The sequence below is a fragment of the Ostrinia nubilalis genome, chromosome 11 (genome assembly GCF_963855985.1).
Source record: "Ostrinia nubilalis chromosome 11, ilOstNubi1.1, whole genome shotgun sequence".
NCBI lineage: Eukaryota > Metazoa > Arthropoda > Insecta > Lepidoptera > Crambidae > Ostrinia > Ostrinia nubilalis.
This window is the reverse complement of record NC_087098.1, coordinates 16,126,804-16,144,921: the sequence shown is the minus strand read 5'-3', so window position 1 is coordinate 16,144,921 and position 18,118 is coordinate 16,126,804. Positions and strand designations below refer to the sequence as shown.

The 18,118-nt window shown below is 36.9% G+C and overlaps 1 protein-coding gene across 2 annotated transcripts; it reads right to left on the bottom strand.

Moving 5' to 3' along the window:
• Nucleotides 1-109: 109 nt before the first annotated feature.
• Nucleotides 110-14,566, bottom strand: LOC135076333 (circadian clock-controlled protein daywake-like). 2 transcript variants are annotated; one of them, XM_063970816.1, is made up of 6 exons: nucleotides 14,382-14,566; nucleotides 6,845-7,073; nucleotides 6,328-6,458; nucleotides 4,976-5,113; nucleotides 2,259-2,413; nucleotides 978-1,069 (listed from the first exon to the last, which is right to left on the bottom strand). In XM_063970816.1, the coding sequence occupies exons 1-5, from the start codon at nucleotides 14,446-14,448 to the stop codon at nucleotides 2,262-2,264; spliced, it is 717 nt and encodes a 238-aa protein (XP_063826886.1). In that variant the 5' UTR covers nucleotides 14,449-14,566; the 3' UTR covers nucleotides 978-1,069; nucleotides 2,259-2,261. The 2 variants fall into 2 exon arrangements, with proteins under 2 accessions (XP_063826887.1, XP_063826886.1); XM_063970817.1 differs by lacking the exon at nucleotides 2,259-2,413 and having other exon boundaries at nucleotides 110-1,069.
• Between the last annotated feature and the right edge of the window lie 3,552 nt (nucleotides 14,567-18,118).

Sequence of the window (18,118 nt, the reverse complement as noted above, 5' to 3'; positions counted from 1 at the left end):
TTGGTCCAATAATCTGACTTGCAAGAGAACTTCATATTATCCTGTACATTATTATTCTGTGTTTATTAAATTAAATTTTTAAATTCACATGTTATAATAAAAAATAGAGTAGGTACTTATTTTTTTTATTAAATTAATATTTCTAAATTCAGTCCTTATCCTAATTCTTAACAATAATTATCACATTTATCTAAAACAAATTCTATGGCCTGCTAACAAATCATCAAAGCCTATGTCTAAAATCTTGTTTCCATTATCTAAAAGAATAGGATAACAAGCTGAAAATTCCTATTAAGATTTTCCAACATGAATTTTATCTTGCTGTGTAACATCTTTTATTGATGAGAGAAACAAGGGAGTTTAAAAATAATAGAATTTCATGATTAAAATTATGATTTCAACACCAAAAGACATAGTGAACTTGATTTGCATAGTTATTTGGGACAGTTGCTTAATATTACTCTTAAATTATAAACTGGCTTGAGATACTGGAATCGTTAATTGTACTTATGAATTAAGTGCTTTAATCGAAACAAAACTGTCACAGAATGTTATTAAAAATAGTTTAAAATTAATTGGAAGCCAAAAATGGTTAAATAATTTCCGTCGCAGATAAATTAACTGAAGTGGAAATCGTATCGGATATTATTATTTTCAAATCTACCGGATCTTAGGCAGCATAAATGAGGCCGCCAATCGAATGTAACCAATTAACAGGAAAATAATCAGCTTAAATCTTGGATGTAAGTACTGCATTTGCAGGTGTGCTAAATTAACCAAAGGGTTAATCGGTCCCGTTTTTAGTTTAGAACTAAAGCCCGGTCTCGCGTAATTACGCGCGAGCGATAAGGATGGGTAGCTTGGGGTCATTGGACAAAATTCTACGTGCTCGGAGACCAGACTATCCCGAAATCGTTTTATGGTAAGAGTAGTTCCGAAGCGGGGACGACCCCGAAAAGTTTGCTGACTTCTTCCACGCAGGACTTGATGATTTGCTCGAAGGCGTAGGGTGCGATGTCGCGGATCACAGGCTCCCAGTTCTCGTTGATCACTTTGTGGATGGTGTCACCTGGAGAGGAAACTATTGTTAGACGTATTTATTATTGCTTATACTTACTTAATTAGAAGAAAAGAATTCTACAGAATTCAGATCTTAACTTCCAGGCGAAACAAACCAGAATATAAATTAAACTTTTGTTATATCATGGTTTATGCATAGGTTTATGTATGAGTATGCTGCTCTTGACTTGTAACTTGTCAGGTTTAGTTTGAATGCTGTTGTTTTCATGGTCATGGGTTTATGTAGTTTTTGATGATGTATGCCATTTAGTAGCTAAATGATTTGTAATTAGTATATGAGTAACTTACCCGTGATTATAATGCTAATACTATTAGTAGAAGTAAGTAGCATGGCGTAAGTACAATAGGTACAATAAATACATCGTAATCGCATGTCGATGAATGCTCTGACATAGAAATAAAAAGCGGTTAGGTTTCAACAACATTGAAGGAACCGAGCTGGCAAAGAACTGCAAATAAGTACAATAGCGCTGAACGAAGCAGATGGATTTCTAACATGAGGCTGATTGGTTAAAAGTCGCAATAGAGAAGTGAAAGAACTAAATACAATATCGTAGAACGAAGCAGATGGATCTTCAACCATGAGGCTGATTGGTTAATAGGCGCAATCGAGAAGTGAAAGAACTAAATACAATATCGTAGAACGAAGCAGATGGATCTTCAAACATGAGGCTGATTGGTTAAAAGTCGCTATATAGAGAAGTGGAAGAACTATAGGTACATACAATATCTTTGAACAAAGCAGACTATGGATGTTCAAACATGATGCTGAGCCCCGATTATGGTAACTTTTAACGTTTCCAATCCAGCCGCGCTTCATCGATTCTGCGATACGATTGGTCAGCGTAATGATCAAAACAGCGTACGTCAGCTGTTTTGACCAATCGTATCGCAGATTCGATGAAGCGCGTCTGGATTGGATACGTTAAAAATTACCATAATCGGGGCTCAGATTGGTTAAAAGTCGCAATCGAGAAGTGAAAGAACTGTAGAACGAAGCAGATGATGAATCCTCAAAGATGAGGCTGAAGGGTTAAGGTGGAGAGCCCCACATAACTCATCAGCGACGGGCTAGTGAGTATGCAGTTTCATGCATTTTCCAGTCGAAAAAAAAGGGTAGGGTGGGGTAAGCATGTTTTCGAGTTCCAACCACCAAGGTATCGGTTTCAAGTTCCAACCATTCAAGGCAACAGCAGGTCGGCAGCTGGTACAGCGCCGAAGAAGGAGTTGACGACGGCCACACAGCTCTTAATGATGCCCTCGATGGCAGGCGGCGCGATCTCCTGCATTATGATCTCCCAGTTCTCGTTGGTGAACCTGTGGGTGGTCTCCGCTGGAATGGACGGTTTGGTTAGGGTTGTGTGTTCAGTTCATAATGTTTAAGTAAGGTTTTGTAAGAAGTTTTCAAGTTGTTGAAGCATTTGTAGGGGGTTGTGCTCTGGCACTAACTGATAAGTACGAGTATGTAGTTCATTGTTAAATCATTTATCATCTGATATATTTTTGAAAGTGTTCTGCATAAGTGTTTTATGAAGACATTTGTTTAATTGCATCAACTCTAGCCAAACAATTGTATCATCGTGTAGGTACCTATTGGTGAAGTTTCCATGTGGTTTTATTCCAGGGTTATAAATACGTAGGTACTTATAACTACAAAAGGCTTGTGCCGTAATAAATAGACCTAGAGATGGGTAAGTGCTAATAATCCGATTAATAGCAATTGGCTAGTAACGGATTAAAAGCAGTTATTAGCCATTAATAGCCAATAATAGCCGATTTCAGATGGTAACCCTGCTATTAATGTTATACTAATGATTAAACATATCCCTTCATAGTTTACAAATTTAGCACTTGAAATTTGGAAGGGACGTAGCTTAGGTACCTAAGAGGTGCATTAAGAAAGGAATACCTGAAATTCCCACGGGCACGGGAATTAGCGGGAAAATACTTTTGTATGAAAAATCTAAACCGCTTAAGTTAGACGCTTGAAATTTGGCATGCAGGTACCTTAGTAAACTTAAAGCTTAGTTAAAAGAGGATATTGCAAAATTCCCACGGGAACGGGAGTTAGCGGGAAAAAAACATTTGTATGAAAAAATCTAAACCACGTAAGATAGACGCTTGAAATTTGGCATGCAGGTACCTTAGTAAAGTCAAAGCTTAGTTACAAGAGGATATTGCAAAATTCCCACAGGAACGGGAGTTAGCGGGAAAAAACATTTGTATGAAAAAATCTAAACCACGTAAGATAGACGCTTGAAATTTGGCATGCAGGTACCTTAGTAAACTCAAAGCTTAGTTTCAACAAGGAATTCCCGAAATTCCCACGGGAACGGGAATTATCGGGAAAATCTTTTTGTATGAAAAATCTAAACCGCCTAAGTTAGACGATTGAAATTTGGCATGCAGGTACCTTAGTAAACTTAAAGCTTAGTTACAACAGGATATTGCAAAATTCCCACGGTAACGGGAGTTAGCGGGAAAAAACATTTGTATGAAAAAATCTAAACCGCGTAAGATAGATGAAGGGGGTAAAACGGGATCCACGCGTACGAAGTCACGGGCGGCCGCTAGTACAGTATGAGTCTTGAGAAAGTGCACATATGAAAATAGGCGGAACTACTAAACCTATTTTTATCGATAAAAAAAGTCAAAAAATATCTGAGCTTTTATTATTTATTGACATTTTCTGGGTATATTATGTATTTTTTAGTATCGCCTGTTATTAAGCACTAGCGGCCGCCCGCGACTTCGTACGCGTGGATCCCGTTTTACCCCCTTCATATATCTTACGCGGTTTAGATTTTTTCATACAAATGTTTTTTCCTAACTCCCGTTCCCGTGGGAATTTTGGAAAATCCTATTGTAACTAAGCTTTAAGTTTACTAAGGTACCTGCATGCCGAATTTCAAGCGTCTAACTTAAGCGGTTTAGATTTTTAATACAAAAGGATTTTCCCGGTAATTCCCGTTTCCGTGGGAATTTCGGGAATTCCTTGTTGTAACTAAGCTTTCAGTTTACTAAGGTATCTACATGCCAAATTTCAAGCGTGTAACTTAAGCGGTTTACTTTTTTCATACAAAAGGATTTTCCAGCTTATTCCCAATACCGTGGGAATTTCGGGAATTCCTTGTTGTAACTAAGCTTTAAGTTTACTAATGTACCTACATGCCAAATTTCAAGCGTCTGACTTAAGCGGTTTAGATTTTTCATACAAAAGGATTTTCCCGTTTATTCCCGTTCCCGTGGGAATTCCTTGTTGTAACTAAGCTTTAAGTTTACTAATGTACCTACATGCCAAATTTCAAGCGTCTAACTTAAGCGGTTTAGATTTTTCATACAAAAGGATTTTCCCGCTAATTCCCGTTCCCTTGGGAATTTTGGTAATTCCTTTCTTAGTGCACCTCTACGGTATTTAAGCTACGTCCCTTCCAAATTTCAAGTGCCTACGTTTAGCCGTTTAGGCTGTGCGTTGATCTGTCACTAAGTCAGTCAGTTTCTCCTTTTATTTTAGATTCTTTTTTAACTTCAATGTCGTTTATATAAATTACATTGATGTTTTTTAATATTTTAGTTCTTTTTTGCTTCTTTGAGTAATATTTGATTTTAATAATGATTTGATTTTAAAGGTGGAAGAAAAAACGTAAGAAACTATTAATAGCAGGGTTACTAGCCAATGGATGGCTAATAATGGCTATTAATAGATAATAATCAGTTATTATCCAAACTAGCTGGCTACAAACCCATCTCTAAATAGACCTCAAATGCATATTTTTCCCCATGAAGGCTCAAGCTTCCTATAATGGGCAATACCCTTGGACGAATAAACGTTTATTCGTCTAAAGCAATACCTCTAGTTCTACGTTCTGTGGGCAATAGACACCATGGTACGTACCGAGTTCCTTGTTGCCTCCGAAGAGGTTGCTGAATTTGAACTGCGCGCGGTCCATCTTGTAGCTGTCCTTGTAGCTGGTGACCACCCAGTGCCCGTCGCGAGTGTCGAAGTCGTACTTGATCACGATGTTCAGGTTCGCTGCAAGAAGATCATTGTGAACTTTTGGTTTCTTTACATTATTGGGTTTAGATCCTTTAAGTATGGAAGGCTGTCTGCAGTCACTGTACTTGGTCTTGTCTAGATTAGTGTCTTCGCAGACATAGCCAGGATATTTTGCTATGCGGGGCTCTAAGTAGATATCTTCTCTATCTTTTTTCGGACTTTGAATACTTACTTGTAGTGGAACAGTTATCGACCCTTGTGAAACCCCCAAAGATTTTTTTTTTATTTATTTATTAAGGTAAGTACAGCAACAGATTGCAAATTATGGCTTAAAAATAAAGTACATTGAACAAAGATTAACAATTAATTTGCACTCCGATTGTAGCTGAACACAACATTCGTTTTAGTCTAGCTTTGATTTAAGTGATAGGGTAAGGTGGGGCACAATGTTACACGGGGTATAATGTTACAATGCATACTTCTCCGTCCCTTTCTATAGTTGTATGATGTTCAGCGGCTCAGTTCAGCAGCTCTTATGAGCTTGACAAACGTGTATACCAACATCATACAACTAATTTGAAAATTATAAATAACTTGAAAAAATCGAACTGCCTAAGGCGGGAATTGAACCCACGACCTTCCGCTTGCCGGGCGACTGCTCTTCCAATGGGTTCGTGGGTTCAATTCCCGCCTTAGGCAGTTCGATTTTCAAGTTATTTATAATTTTCAAATTAGTTTGAGATGCGACTCTTAACGCTAAAAATTAAATAACTATCATACAACTAATAGAAAGGGACGGAGAAATATGCTTTGTAACATATTATTGTACCCCGTGTAACATTGTGCCCCACCATACCCTACAGTAATTCTAATAAATACATGCATGTTAGTTTACAATTTGCACCTACACAATTTAAGAAAAGATGCACGAGAAAGTGAGAAAACATCTAGATCCTTGCTAATTTCATTGTAAGCTCTACACATTCGGAACACTGGATTGTTGTACGTTACATTATTCTGACATTTTGGCAGGGAAAAAAGTTTTTGCGTTCTTTTACTACCACCTATCTTAAGTGAAAAAAAAATGCTACTTGCTACTTCTTTTGCAGGATATAAATTCGAGGAAATTGTTTTTTGGTGCTGGTTTTGGTGCCGCCCAAGACGTTATGCTCTAAACTTTATTTGCTTATGGGTTAATTTGCAACTGGAGATGAATGAATAATGATTTTAAAAGGTAGTCTGTGACTTACTGATCTTGATCTTGGCAGGGCCGTTCCCCCTGATGGGCAGGATGATGACCTGGCCGTCGATTTCGTAGTGCGCCTTCAGCGTCACGTTGGCCGTGAAGTCGAACGTCGCCTTGTTCTTGGCGCTGTTCATCCTGGAAATTAGTTTTCAGTTACAATCCTGCTAAACTACCTTTTACTTACGTCTGGTAACCTAAAATGAAAGTCTAGTAGCTTTAGTTAGTCGTTTGTAGTAGGTACTTAGCTACAGCATTTTGGATACCTATCGGTTTAAAATGGCATTGGTAAACGCAGTTGCATAGTCATTTTTAATGTCACATCAATTCTGTGTATTATTTGCTTACTTACCTTTCAGAGTTATCGGTTATGCAAATGCATGTATGTGTAAACACGTGCTGTGTTTGTCTAATTTTTTTTTAGGTAAGTCTGTCTAATAATATGATAACAAGAAAGTAACGAAACAAAACAAAAACAGGCACATCATGGACTTCTCCATTATGAAAGGATTTTTTGAACTTACTTGTAGGAATTAACCCTAAATCCTTTGAGTCCGGTCACCACCGTATCTTGGAAGGTCAGCTTCAGCGCAGGGTTGTTGACGACCACCGTCCCCAGCTTGAGGGGGTCCAGGGGCGCGATGCCCAGCGCTGGGATGCCATCCGTGAACTTGGGCCCGCCGACCTCGATGACCTTCTCTATGCACTGGTCGAGCTTGCTGTCTGATGCGGAGCAGGCCTTTAGGAAGGCGGCTGGAAAGAAAAAAAGGCGCGTTAGCGTTTGGTGCTGGAATGAATGCGGTCAAATACTTAGCTGCCTTGTTATGCATAAAGAACTATACTGTTCGGTGTTTGATTAGTTAGGCAATTTGGAAGGAATTTTAGTCATTTGGTCTATCAGAAGTGCCCAACTTATTCGTATTGAGGATCTGTCATCTAACCTCGCTGGACAGTGTTCAGTGTAATTGGGTGGAAAAATACTTAAAGTGAACAGATAGTTTCCTTCCCTCTGCGGTTGGTCATACTTGTTCTACTTAAGTACTCGTACTGAACGTGATTTGAAAACTGTTTAAAGTCAATGTTTTTCAATTTTGTGTCCGCTTGTAAGTACACACATTTAATTTAAATGGGACTGAGTACTTAATCTGCAGTAGTTCCTTCCTAGCTGTTACGGTATTCTGCAGTTGTAAATGCAAGTAAGCCATGTATGTGTCAGGTTTTGAATACTTATTTACAATCGGAAAATACGCTTAAGTCATCCAATTTGTTATAAGTATTGTATTTTATTATAGTTTTATGAAGTCACTTTATAGTCTGTCTTCATGAGCCTTTTAGCTCGCTATAAACCCATAATCTTTCATTGCATCATGGTTATAAAAATAGCATAATAACATTTGAAGACTGCTACAGCCGGTCACCCATCCTAGTGCTGGTTGCACAACGCTGCAGCCACGAAGGCCAAGTCGAAGTGCATTGCCCCACGGCTGCACGCGTGTTGCGTAACATCGGCCGTCGGTATTGCCGCCGATAGATGTTAAGGCTGGATAAAACTTGTCCGCATTCAAATTCAAATTCTTTAATATTTAAGCCACTTCAAGACACTTATACACGTTTAAAATATAGCGGTCTCTACCATTGCTACTAAAGCTATAGTCAAGACTGACACTGGACCAGAGTCTTGCCTGGAGCTGGGCTGATTCGATTGGCTACTTGCTAGCATAATAAAGATAGTGTAGCAAGGAAAACTTCATTTCATTATTAAATTAACACTAAATAAAACATGTAGGTGAGGGTTAGCTGTTTCACAATATTACAATTTTACTTGGATAGACATTAATTTGAATCATAATCACTTCAAAATGATAGTATTTTAGGCGCTTCATGACACGTCCCAATAGCCTACCACAAGTTCGGGACAATAGGCTGGTGCTGAAACGAAATGGCGGAAAAAGCGGAGTAACCTTTGTCAACTAACAATCTAAATTATAAACAACTACATAACAACCTACCCCGTTAGATCTTGATTCAGTTGACAAGCCTCCTCGTATGTCCTCTAACCATTTTCTGCGAAGAATCGAATGACCGTAAACAATTGGCTATCTTTTGTCCGCGTTCATGTTCGTCTCGCATCTTTCACGATGCGATGTAGAGGCGGCTTAACGTTGTGACACGTCCGTCGTGACACTGGTGGAGCAGGTCAATGTCGGCCGGCGCCGACACGTGAGCGCCGCGGGCGGTCACGAGTTTGGTCGAACAAGATTACCTACTAGTCCAAATGTAAACAGCATCATCCAGACCGTACATAGTTTGGAGGAGATCTCTTGCAGACTAACGTGACCGAAAAATTGCTACTCAATACGAGAATAGGCCTAGGCCCTTTTCAGGGCACTTATCGTCTAGTATACGTATACGTCCATAATATATGTAACTTGCCCTTCCATCACTTTGGGAAAACATAAGTATCAAGTATCATAGGGATAGGCATCTACATAATAAAAATCTAGCCCTAAAGAAGCTAGCCTTCATTTAATTGGACAGATTCCACGACAAGGCAGCAAACCTTCAGTCCTAAAAAATATTTAAAAAGAACTTTGCGTTAAGTTTTCATAGGTCAAGCAAGTGTTTTATACCTACTGTATCACGTTTCGTAAAGGGCCCACGTGGTTTTATACCGGTTTTAACAAATTACATGTTAGGACCCGAATCTGGTTTTATATTAATTAATGAGTGTCATATGAACACAAAAACCCGTTGTCATGTCAAGGCCAATGGGTTACATCATTCTCATGATGATCTGTGTGCTCTATCATTTAGCGAAAAGCAACAATAGGTAGACGTTGAGGTAGGTAATCAGCAATATTCACTACCAACTAAAACTCCAAGGACTTACCTAAATATGTAGTGATAAAAGTTAATAACAAAAACTTGGCTTTCGAAGTCCACTAGTTTAGGAGTAGGACTTTCTCCACTCAAGAGGTCGATTTCCAGACAAGACGCACATGTAAAATCATTTTGTGTGATCATAAGGTTTGAAAGACACCGTTTGTAATCCTATTAGTTGTCGCAAAGCACGAGTTAAGAAAAACCAGAGATTGCCCCTTTCCTTTCATAAGAAATTGAGAAGCCGACCGGTTAGGTACTTTTACTTGAGATCATAAGGCTTGTTGCTGCAACAATTTCATGGCCAAACACACTTATTAAAATCCCAACTAATATTATAAATGCGAAAGTAACTCTGTCTGTCTGTCTGTTTGTTACGCTTTCCCGCTTAAACCTCGCAACCGATTTTGATGAAATTTGGCATAGAGATAGTTTGAGTCCCGGGAAAGAACATAGGATAGTTTTTATCCCGGTTTTTGAAACAGGGACGCGCGCGATAAAGTTTTTCTGTGACAGACAAAATTCCACGCGGGCGAAGCCGCGGGCGGAAAGCTAGTGTTCCATAAAACTAAAAGTAGTTTTGACTGCATTTCATTGAGTTGCAACATGTAAACATGGTCTCTTTTTTGGTCAAAGTTTTGAATACAATGCACAATGGGTAGGTCTTGAAAATTGTCAGCTATAGAACCTTTATTGTCACCATGATTACAATGGCGTCGGTTCCCACTGTCATTACTTTGTAATTATTAATTAACCAATTGTTTGCGCACACGTGGTTTAACAAATTGATTTGTGTTGCTACGCGGAGATTGAGAATGTAGGCTAGTAGTAAAAAACGGATTTAATTAAATATTTCGACACGTAATATCGGCACATCCCTCTGAAATCGATATTGGCCAAGTATCCGTCGGCATTATAATTGAATTGTAGAAGCTGTGTGATCGCAATTTCCTTTAAGTGAATTTTTTATGCTATTGCTTCGATTGAAGATGTTGGTCTGGCACGGAATTTCTTTGTACCAATTTCATGAGTTTTTAGTTTGAGAGGAACCCTTTATTATAAAATAAAAGTTATTTACTAGTTACTTGAATATAACATTAGCGAAAGACCTTCAAAGTCGGTCTTGCCGGAATTTAAAATAGGTACACATCCGTCGATTGAATATCTGAAAGTTGAATTTAACTCAGAGGCAGTTAGACACAACCTTTTTAAAATTCTTGAAAACATGTTAATCTCGAATACTTTAGCTTGTTTGTTAATAAACAAAAATGTTTACAAAGTCAATGCCGCCGGGTCTTGCGTCACGGAGACATTTTATGAATGGCGTGGAAGCGGTCGCGGTTGTGCAATTAGAATTTGGTGAATAAATACAAGTGTGAGGCCAGTGTGGTAATAGGGTGCCAATGTCAGCCCTTAGCCAGGGCCGACCATAGAGACCGGTTTGGAACTGTCGCGTTGGAGATGATAAGGTTAGTTTAAAGCGCCGAGTGCCTATTCACATTTCACTACCTCAGTCCCTAAGCCTACACACATTGTTTATTAATGTACGTACTGAACCCTTTCATTTCAGCCCGCCCAAGGGTTTCTTCAGCCCTCAACGACCGAACTAACATCGTGCATGTGTATAACATAAAGATCAATTTTAATAATCATGGTTTTTAAAATCTTTTATAGAGGTAGCTTTGAACTTATAATTTTCTCGACATTATTGTTGTCATTGTTATCACCGGGCAACGCCGGCCGGCTTCACAGTTCATGCTTTTCAATGTTACTTTAGCCCACCATACAACTGTTTCTGCGAATGTTTTGTACCCATTTTGTACATATTATGGTAGGTATCTGTATTTGTTTCACTCTCTATTTAATAAAATACCATCTCAAAGGGTTCGATAACTTAAATAACTTTTGAAAATTATGCAAAGTGACTGCATTTCAAACTCTACAATCATACCAACATTTTTGTTGCAAAGATAACATCTATGTAGATTTTCTATTTCTAAGATTTTTGGGGTGGGCACTAGTGCAATCTGGCAGCCCCTTACGCCTATGTATAGTGTTAGTTAAGTTATAACGTTAAGATGTACCGTAGTGTAGTTTAGTGATCGCGACCATGACCGAAAGCAGAATATTATATCTGTTTACTTGAGCTAGTACTTTTCTTGAATGATTCTAAGTACCTACTTAATAACGTAGCGCTTTGGACAACTACCCAATTACTATAATATAGGTAAGTACGGATTATAAGAATTTCAATTGAATTACCTTAACGAGCGGTTTAAGTAGCATTATCGTTAGTTTTGTAGGTATATTAAATTATATTTTATAGGTTTATGGGTAGGAGTTTTATAAACACTTAAAGGATAATATTTGCGTCCTTTCGGAAAATTACTAACTGCTTATGCAATTTATTTACCTACCTACTTATTTAAATATTGAAATTGCTAACAAAAAATATTTGACAAGGCTTTGTTGTGGCCACAATTTGCCATCTTAGTAATAAGGTAAAATTCTTTGCGACTAAAAATGACTAATTAAGGTTAAGGCAAATCTTCAAGGGTTTAATTTAGAGATTGACTTGATGTCTATTTTACTGAACTGTTTTAGTACTATTAATTAGTCTTTAGACTTTTGCTTTCTTCTGGAAATGGAGACAGTTTGACATAGGTGGACAGGACATACATTATTTATGAAGCAGCAAGTGACTCACACTTTTTAGTCAAATCATTTCAAATGTCAATATTTCATTAATGCAGTTACTAATTTTTCATTTGAACCTGTAAAAATAAAAGTATACAATTTTAAGATGAGTAAGGAACGTTTTATGTAAGAAAGTTACCTATAATAATATTACATAAAAGATCTAATTTGAATCTATCTCTAGCAATAAAAGTTGGATAATGATTTTGATCGATAATGACTTTGAATGAGGTGTACATACCTACATGGAGCATTATAAATACAATTCAGCTATGACTTTAATCAGCCAATACAAATTCCAAACATGTGATTGAACATCTTATCCTTTGGTAATATTATTTAATCGGCTCAATCAAAGGTTATCTAAAAGAGGATGAACAGATAGTAGATACCTACTTGTATAAGTGATTTCGTTTTCATAATTTTTTTAAATCATTAATGTTTTTTTAAATTATGAAACTGAGATTGGATATGTAAGGCGGATGCAGGCTACATTTTATCTCTAAAGTGGTAAAATAGTATAATGAAAAAAAAATGGTGGTAAGAAGTAGAGAACATTTCAGAGGTAGTTAAGATAATGATAATGTGCAGGGGGCACTACAGGAGACTGTAAATTTGTTGTTGCGAAACAGCACCTACAACTACATTATGTAGGGGAACCTGTTGTACTTAGGCCAGTTTTTCGAATTTTGATTTTTTGAAAAATAATGGTGCTAGTTAAACTTGTCTAGTGCGCTTATATGTAAAGATCATTTAATTAACTACATAATTCATTCATAAAATTGTGTATAATTTTAAAAATTTAGGCATACTAGCTACTAGAAAAAAAAAGGGAAAACTGTCCTAGGTACAACAAACCAGATGTACCTTGGACCTTGTACGTTGTACCTATTTAAATTGAAATAAATGCTTATATTAGCTTCAATTTGTTTATTTTCTGTTGAATTATTACTTGAAATACCCATAATTACGGTTATTAGCAACAATATCCAAGTAAAAGTATTTTTAAAAAAAGATCCTCAAACATCTTTTTTGTACTCATTATTTTTCATAATATTTTGGCAACAAATCACGTAATTTCAAGCCGGCTCTCCAGCCCGTGTTTAACCTTACACAATCAACATAAATATGATAAATTTCAACATTTTTTGTAGGAAATTTTATTGAATGTTGACATGTTATATGTCGTGTAGGACAAAACACGCGCTGGAGTGGCTTTAACTTGCAGTCTAGATTTCTTTCTTTCTTATCATTTAACATAAATTCTAGCAAAATATCCATTAAAACCGCTTTAGCAACAAAAATAATCTTAAAAAGTCATATGAAGATCAAAAAAAAAGATCAGAAATTTCATAAAAATTTACCAAAAACAGACTTTCAATTGCTATTTTCAGGTCTTCCGGCATTGTATCTATAACGATATAATATGTTTTTTTTATTACAATAAAATTCTCATTAAAACGTAATGAAAATCAGTGACCAAGGTACATCGCTAGTTGGGTGGTCAAGGTACAACATTGCGACTACTTCACTTAATAAGCTTAATAAACCCACTTCCATTTGAGCTTAGGATCTGAAACTTATATCGTCCAGTAGCTAGATATATAAAGATTATATTCTAACTATAACCGTTTTGTCAAACATGCAACATTTTTAATAAATTGACATGAAGTAAACCTCCAAAAACTCACTGTGTCAGTGTAAAATAATAAATTACCATTTTTTCTTGTACTTGCACGGCGTCGGCGAATCTTAGCTAACTTCACGATAATGTTGACAAATAACGTATCTAATACCCTAGACAACTGTTCATAAAACCGCATAATTTAAAAAATATATACAATTGTTTTAGGTACAACTCTGTCCAAGGTTCAACAGGTTCCCCTACTCGTATGTGTACTTATAAGATGCGCCGGTGCGTCGTCCGTACACTGTTTGTAGCAAAACGAAATCCACGCAGCAACGATATATTAATATTATCATAGTTCTGAAACTACTGAAGCATTATTTTTATTTACATAAAGAAACTGTTGAATATTTGGAATCAGCTAGAGGAGTTCGCAAAGGATGCTATTTCGGTTATGAACTGAAATGAAAGGAACCGCAGACAGAGATATGTATTATTTATACTTTTGATTAGAATCAATTATCTAACATCCGAACATGTAGCGCCTTAAAAAGTGGGTCAAAGTCAATACTTATTAGTTTAAAGTTTCTCATCAAAATTATATTTTTTAAATAGTGAAATAAGGAAATCGCCAATGTCTGTCAATTATTGTTGGTTATTTATTTTTAGTATTAAGCATTTTTCGTTATGAAATCAATATTAACTAATTATGTTAACTACGGTTATATTTTTCAGAATACAGTTTAACAAATTCAAATATTTATGATAAGTAATGTATTTAAAATAATCTGATCACCAATCATCATGTGATATTTTCTATTCTTTTTGGAAATTAAGAAAACTAAGTGAAAACTTACGCAAAGTCCCCGAATTCGTGCCAGCCACGCACAGCGCCACCGCGACTATACTTATTATCACACGCATTTTGATTAATTATTTATTTAAATTAAAATTTACTTAAATCGAACCCACTTCAACCCAAACAATAACCCGACCGATCTTTACAACTAGGAGCTTTCGATTGCGCCGGCGCTACCTCCAACACGTTTATATACGTTGCGCAAACGCCGGCCGACTGATTCACCGGCAACGACCGATAAAACCTGACCTCCTAATTAAACTAACCCCCTAATTTGCCCAAGAAAACCGGAGGTCAAATTAAATTGGTGGATCCAACAAACTGTTTGTTTACATTTCTTAAAATCAATACGCAAGTTCAAGTATTATGTTTACCAGCCGTCTGTCAATTTGAATTATTCCGGTGGACTTTGGAAAATGTGTCATAGGATTTAAAGGAAATAAGGAAAGGTCATAAAATTAACAGATGATAGAAAGTATAACACACCGTTAGCTAATCGCTTTTTATTCAGGTCCGATTGAAATTTTATCAAAAGATCTTTTTTTGCATTTTTAAATGTTTTTTCTATCGAATCAATCATTTTATATACTCGTTAAATAAAGTGCCAATTGAAAATTAAATATTTTTTTTAAATATCCTTGGACATTTTACACTGTGCCTCTAGTCTTAAACTAAGCAAAGCTTGTACTATGTAATTAAACAATAATAAAAATACTTCATGTTGTACAAAACAAGAAAGAAATGCACAAAATAGACAATCAATCAGTCTCATAAAGATATAATATTTTCCAGACAACCTAGGAACTTTGATTTTAATGTTATGGGTTACTTAATTGACGTTAGAATTGTTTTGAACTGTTTTCCACTTGTTATGGGTATTTTCGAAACCTTGGTAAATGACTAATAGGCACTAACTAATTTAAACGTGTTGTTCCAGAATCTCAGAAAAACACCTTTGCGATAGTAAACAAAAATTGTTTACCTTTTCATGTTTTGTTTATCTAGGAACAAAGTTCGGACGCCAAGCGCGACCTTCAGTTTGGCGACAAAAGCACTACTTAGGTGTTTAACGACTTCGGCCACGGTCGACATGCTAATTATGGATTTCACAGCCGGAGGATCGAAAAAAAACCGATTTTTTAATACTTATTTAATTAAAATAAAATAAAAGAATTACAATAAAACTTATTTCCTAAAATATAGTATTGACCCGATCGATGTAAGATTATGAGTGGCGTGATGGCGCGCTGGCTCGGCGTCCGGTCGTCGGTCACGTTGGCGGTGCACGGGTGCGGCGTCAGCGTTTACTTGGTTTTGTGGTCTTGCGAAATTGGGCTAGCTGATGGACTTTGGTGTCAGCAGCCTTCATACTAGTGGAATACGTAATTCCTCCACCCGCAGATCAGCAACTATTTGAGGATTTTAAGAGCAAATGTTGCTGGTAGCTTCCTGCCTCCAGGGTTTCCTTGTGTTTCAGTTTCAGATTGATCTGGGCTTTCATACTGGTGCTCGGGCTCCGTGGTAGCTGCGGTGCGGTTACGTTTGCAAGTAAGTATCTCGTAGCGTCGTAGCGTGACTACGAGGATGAGTACGCTTGCACTTAATAGTATGCCGTAGAAAGGTATCGTAGTATGATATAATGTCTCCGTCGATGGCTCGTTTATTTGCACGGGCGTTTGGAGCGCTATTTTATCTTGGATGCTGTGCAGACTCTGAAGATTGATTGAGTGCAGATTGATGTGAGATTTCTCTGTAGCTTGCATTTCAATATTCGGGATCTTCATTATGTGCATAGGTTGGCCTTTTATCTCGTTGTTATCGTTGATGATAGTGAACTCGGGTGTGCGCAGCTGGCAGTTGATTGGTACGGTGACTAAATAGCTTCCTTGTAACTGAGTGTAGTCTTCTCGGCTGCAGGAGAGATGAATCTTCGTTTGGTGAGGCAGCGAGATGACATAGTGTTGGTCATCTAATTTTTCCATTGCTTCTTTATTCAAGGTGATGTTCGTTAGTTTGCAGGTCTTCTCCAGAGATTGGCGGGAGATGAGATGCTGGATACAGTCAGGTGCGGTGCGGACTTGATGGTTGACGTCTTCCTCGCAGAGATAGCCGTTGGATAACTTCGGGCATTCTGCCTCAATGTACACGAATGCATTCTCGTTATATGCGATAAAAGGATAAGGAGGGATAAGGGCTTGTTGGTATTTGTTAGGGGCTATGGACAATTTAAATAGGTCATAGGACAATCTGGCAACTATCGGGAATTTAAAAACTAACACTATCTCTTTATCTATAAAATAATAAGCGGGCTTTATAAGATCATAAAATTCCCGTGTTTCTAACTCTAAGATGCTATCTCTACCATAGATTTCTCTTAATTTCACTAACATATTATCTAAGACATTTATTTTTAGCATGGAGTGATGAGTGCTCGATGCACGTACCAGTGCTAACGTATTTTCTAAAGTGTTTAATTCTACTGATAAATCGTCCACATTTTCGCTAATTATAGCTAATAGTTGAGCGAACTTTGCGAACTTAATAAGATTTTCGGTATGTTCGCGATCTTTATCAAACAGAACATTTAAAGTGCTATTTATAATATGCTGATTTTCAACTAACTGTGAGATGATACCAAAGTGTTTCGTCATCCATTCTTTACTGTAACTGATGTGATTATTTAACTCATATGAAATTCTATTTTCATTACTATAAAGTGTTTTAATAGCGTTATTGTATTTAATCGCGTCTGATTGATCTAAATTGCCTGAAATACTTTTTATTACAGAACCTAATCCGTCAATAAGACCTCGCTTAGTTCTGCTAGGTTCTAAACTGTGTAACTGATCTAAAACCTTATTTATCTTATTATTTAAGTAACTAATTTGGAGTTCATATAAAACATAAGTATCATTAGGAAGTCGTGTCTCATATGTTTGTATTTGAGACTGAACTTCTGAGATTTTATCTTCTATATCATTTAACTGAACGCGTTGTAAGAAAGTATGATAGTGTGTGGTGAGTCTAGTTAGTCCTAGTTTAAATGGTAAAAGTCCAGGGCCGTCGTCTAGACTCTCAAGTCTTATCTCCTGAGACGTCGTCATCGGGATGAGTATCAGCAGAATCCTGGAACAATTTAGCATGCTTGGGAATACGTTTCAGTCTGGACTTTGCTACAGGTCCACGCTTTTTGGAGGTGTAAATGTGAATAGGTAAGTCTGCTAGTACTTTGTCCTGGGTATACCTAGGGGCTACTTTCTGTCTACTGGCCATGGGGTTTTTAATAAATATCTGTTGTTCTGGAGTGTACTCTATTTCAGGTTCTCGGGACTTGTTCCTGTTTTCTATCAAGGCAGTTCTATTTTCTAGGGACTTATCATTGATCAAATCGTATACAGTTTTCATTTGCTCCTTATGATTATTCATATACTGTTGTAGCAAATGTGGGACAGGGTCTATTTCAATGGGATCTCTAGGATCATAATGTCCTGTTATCAGATCGAAAGGTTTGCACTTATTGAAACTATGTATAGAACTGTTATAGGCTATAATTGCATAAGGCATTAAGTTTATTATAGGTTCATCTTTATTTCGTAATTTTAATATACGAAGGTGCTCGAGTAAAGTCGAATGAAAACGCTCTATGTTTCCGTTATCATTCGGTGCATGAGCTAGTGTCTTATGGTGATTTATTTTATGAACGCGTACAAACTCTGCAAATAACTGATTAGTGAA

Coding starts and splice junctions, on each gene's coding strand:
- LOC135076333 (XM_063970817.1), bottom strand. CDS start 14,448: ATGCGTGTGATAATAAGTATAGTCGCGGTGGCGCTGTGCGTGGCTGGC. Junction 7,074..14,381: donor CACGAATTCGGGGACTTTGC/GTAAGTTTTCAC, acceptor TTTTCTTTCCAG/CCGCCTTCCTAAAGGCCTGC. Junction 6,459..6,844: donor TTTAGGGTTAATTCCTACAA/GTAAGTTCAAAA, acceptor ACTAATTTCCAG/GATGAACAGCGCCAAGAACA.